This window comes from Pinus tabuliformis, chromosome 6, assembly GCF_031772625.1.
Source record: "Pinus tabuliformis cultivar Carrire ecotype Pingquan chromosome 6, CPIR1, whole genome shotgun sequence".
Lineage (NCBI taxonomy): Eukaryota > Viridiplantae > Streptophyta > Pinopsida > Pinales > Pinaceae > Pinus > Pinus tabuliformis.
The window spans coordinates 2,012,297,067-2,012,300,716 of NC_142292.1; the positions used below are offsets into that span (position 1 = coordinate 2,012,297,067).

The window sequence follows — 3,650 nt, forward strand, 5'->3', positions numbered from 1 at the left end:
TTTAGGATTTAGTTTCCTATTCTTTGTGCATTTCTTTCTCAATTAAATGTTGATGGGCTCTAAATTCCCACATTCTCCTCCCTCCCCTTTTACATCTTATCAAATTCCCTGGCCATTCTAGTGGTCCCCACTCGTGATCCACGCTTTAGACACCGCGACTCTGCTTCTTGGTAATTTTTCTTGAATTTTTCCTCTATAAATATTGTGCTTTGCTCGCCCATCTTTCATCAACCATCGTCTTGTTTCCAAGTTCCCTCCTCTCTTCCTGTCATTTCCTTGCCTGTTCTTGGTAACAAAGAATTTATAACGCTGTCAGTTCCCTCAGGTCTTGGTGGCCTTGCCTTGCCTGTTCTTGGCAACATAGAATTTGCCAAACGTTGTCAGTTGGGCTGTGGCCTTACACTAGGCTGGTCCAGTTCAGCGCATTTCTCTATATACTCTGCTCGAGAACCCCCATGGTGACACGTTCCAGAAAATGGAAACTTTTTTTGTTACAGTAGGTCTGTGAAAATAGGATTCTATGTGCAATAAAGCAGCCACATCTCCTGGATTTGGCTTCAGAATCAAAGATATTATAGCAAGTTGGGTTAGCATAGCATTGCCAAGATCGAGAAAAGAGAGATTCTGCAAAGTCATATTTAGCGTCATCATCTGGCGCCTCTGTTCAAAGTTTTTTCAAAGTGTCCAACTGACGTTCTGTTTCTAGTGCTCCTGTTTGTTATATATCTGCTCCCACCCATGATAAACCCACTTTCCACCGTAGCCCTAGCGTTGTGTTCTTCGATGGAGAACCGGACCTCAGTTCTCGTATTGATATTCGTGATCACCAGCTTGATTTCTGCGGTCGGTTTGTCGATTCTGGATCTGGGATGCTCTCCTCTCAGAGACCTTGATTTTGATGGACATCTCGACTTCGACAACACCCATCTCGCTGCAATTGATTTTGGGAATCGACATACATCTCTTCCGAGAGCAGTGCTTTATCCAGCATCAGTAGCAGACATTGCAACACTGGTGAAGTCGGCTTACAGATGTGATTCCTCGTCTGATCTCACAATTGCTGCCAGAGGCCATGCTCATTCCCTCAACGGACAAGCTCAAGCAGAAAATGGAATTGTCATAGCGATGGAATCCCTCAAAGGGGTCATAGATGTGAAGAACCATGGTTCGTTATATGTCGATGTCAATGGAGGTGACCTGTGGATCGACGTGTTGCATGCCACGCTCAAGGAAGGTTTGGCTCCAAAGTCATGGACAGACTACCTATATCTCACAGTGGGTGGAACGCTCTCCAATGCTGGAATCAGTGGCCAAGCTTTTCGCCATGGTCCCCAGATCAACAATGTCTATCAGCTTGAAGTCGTCACAGGTAAACGTCCTTCTCGAAAAGAACCCAAGTGGTCGACCTTTTCCTTGATACAATGGCACCCCTTGTCTTCTTTTCTTTTACCTTTAATTCATGTCAAATCTACTATGCAGGGAAAGGGGACGTATTGAATTGCTCAAAAGACCAGAATACTGAGCTATTTCATGCAGTTCTTGGTGGGTTAGGTCAGTTCGGCATCATCACCAAGGCTCGGATTGCTCTTGAGCCCGCACCACAGATGGTGAGGATTTATTTACTCACTGTATGTTATTATTGACTCTTAATATCTTAGATTGTACAATGACTGTTGATAAATCATCAACTCTTGATAGGTTGACTGTACAATAGCTTTTTCTGAAATCATTTATTTCAAATTTATCAATAATTTTGTTATGGGTTTCACTGTACAACAACATATACCTGATATACTTGTTATTCTGAGGAATCAAGAATCAAGGTAGATAATGGCATTACAAATTAATTGATGAATATATATGGATGTTGATTGTACAGGTAAGATGGATCAGAGTCCTGTATTCCGACTTCAAAGTATTCACCACAGATCAAGAATATCTAATATCTCGTCCCATAGGTGACCTCACATTCGATTATGTTGAAGGGTTTGTAATTGTAAACAACGAAGGACTACTCAGCAATTGGAGGTCTTCGTTCTTCTCGCCTCAGAATCCAGTAAAAATGAAAAATCTAAACACGAAAGGTCGTGTCTTGTACTGCTTGGAAATGGCCATGAATTACATGAACAATAAAACAGTTAACGAGGTACTAAATTACCATATTTATATAGTAAATAAATTATCTTACTGTATTGTCTATCCAGTTTTGTTTGGTTTTCAATTTTTCTGACACAAAATTGTTGTTCTTGGTGGTGGCAAATATGTTGCAGGATGTAACGTCCCTGCTATCTTCCCTGCACTTCATTCCAGGATCGGTTTTTACTACGGATATCTCGTATCTGGACTTTCTTGATCGTGTTCACACATCTGAGCTGAAACTCCGTTCCAAGGGCCTGTGGGATGTGCCACATCCATGGTTAAATTTATTGGTTCCAGGATCCAAAATTCAGGAATTCGATGCACGAGTGTTTAAAGACATTCTTCGCAACACAAGCAGTGGTCCCATACTTATTTACCCCATGAACAGTAACACGTGAGTATGACGTTTCCTCTAGGGCAATAATTTTTACTGGGGTTAACAAAAATAGACCATAGATATAAATAAATGTGAATGATATTATTGGGCTTATCAAACATAAACCATATAAAGAAATCTGATAGAATTCTCGACTCTCTATGCAGATGGGACGAACGAATGTCAGCAGTGACCCCGGAAGAAAATATTTTCTACCTGGTGGGCCTCCTGCGTTCTTCTCCTCCTTCAGCTACAGGAAACAACAGTTTAGAGTATTTGACGGATCAAAATAACAGGATTCTAGACTTCTGCAACAATGCGGGCATCGGAGCGAAACAATATCTTCCCCACTACACGAGCACTTCAGAGTGGAAAAACCATTTTGGTACCAAGTGGTACAGATTCGTAGATCTGAAAAAGGCATACGATCCACACGCCATTCTGGCCCCCGGACAAAGGATTTTCTCGAGGACAGCCACGGCTTCGCCTTTGTCGTAATATCTTTCCTTCCTGTAATTATCAAGTAGATCTGTATGTATATATACTTGTAACTACCGATGGATCTCATCTCTCAGTACCCATGAGATCATGAAAGATTGTGTTGGAATCGTCGGGCCTTTGAATGCATACGTATTACGATGCAATCTTCAATTTGACGAGAAGACAATTTCAATGCATTAGTACGGTCTTACTGTATTTAATTGTACGGACATCTGACTGAGAATCTGAGAACATAAAAATGGAAAGCACCGAAGCTTCATATAAGATTTGAAGTACTGAGTTGTCTGCCCAGTAACAGAGTACACGTCGGCTTGTTTCCCCTGTTCTTTTTTATTTTTTTCCTTACGATACCTCTTTACTGCTGTGTCTCCCGTTTCGTGTTTTCAATTTTTCCCAACCATTACCAGAGCTGGTAGATTTTGTAACATCACCTATTTTTAAATGCTTCCCTCAAGAAGTCTAACCATTAAAACTTTTTTTTGATCTTTTCCTTTTTGGTTGGGTTTTTAGAAATCCTGCAGAATTACGAACTTGAATGTTACAGAAATTTTTGAGGCGCCAAATTTATTTATATATGGAAAATGCAACGAAAATTCACAATCTCACATAAACTTGTATCACTGAATTTCAATCA

The 3,650-nt window shown here is 40.8% G+C and overlaps 1 protein-coding gene across 1 annotated transcript; it reads left to right on the top strand.

Annotated features, from left to right (window-relative positions):
- Nucleotides 1-244: 244 nt before the first annotated feature.
- Nucleotides 245-3,264, top strand: LOC149267334 (cytokinin dehydrogenase 9-like). The gene is made up of 5 exons (XM_089432263.1): nt 245-1,369; nt 1,480-1,607; nt 1,880-2,146; nt 2,271-2,533; nt 2,683-3,264. The coding sequence occupies exons 1-5, from the start codon at nt 739-741 to the stop codon at nt 3,011-3,013; spliced, it is 1,620 nt and encodes a 539-aa protein (XP_089288389.1). The 5' UTR covers nt 245-738; the 3' UTR covers nt 3,014-3,264.
- Nucleotides 3,265-3,650: the final 386 nt, after the last annotated feature.

Coding starts and splice junctions, on each gene's coding strand:
- LOC149267334 (XM_089432263.1), top strand. CDS start 739: ATGATAAACCCACTTTCCACCGTAGCCCTAGCGTTGTGTTCTTCGATG. Junction 1,370..1,479: donor TCAGCTTGAAGTCGTCACAG/GTAAACGTCCTT, acceptor TCTACTATGCAG/GGAAAGGGGACGTATTGAAT. Junction 2,147..2,270: donor ACAATAAAACAGTTAACGAG/GTACTAAATTAC, acceptor AATATGTTGCAG/GATGTAACGTCCCTGCTATC.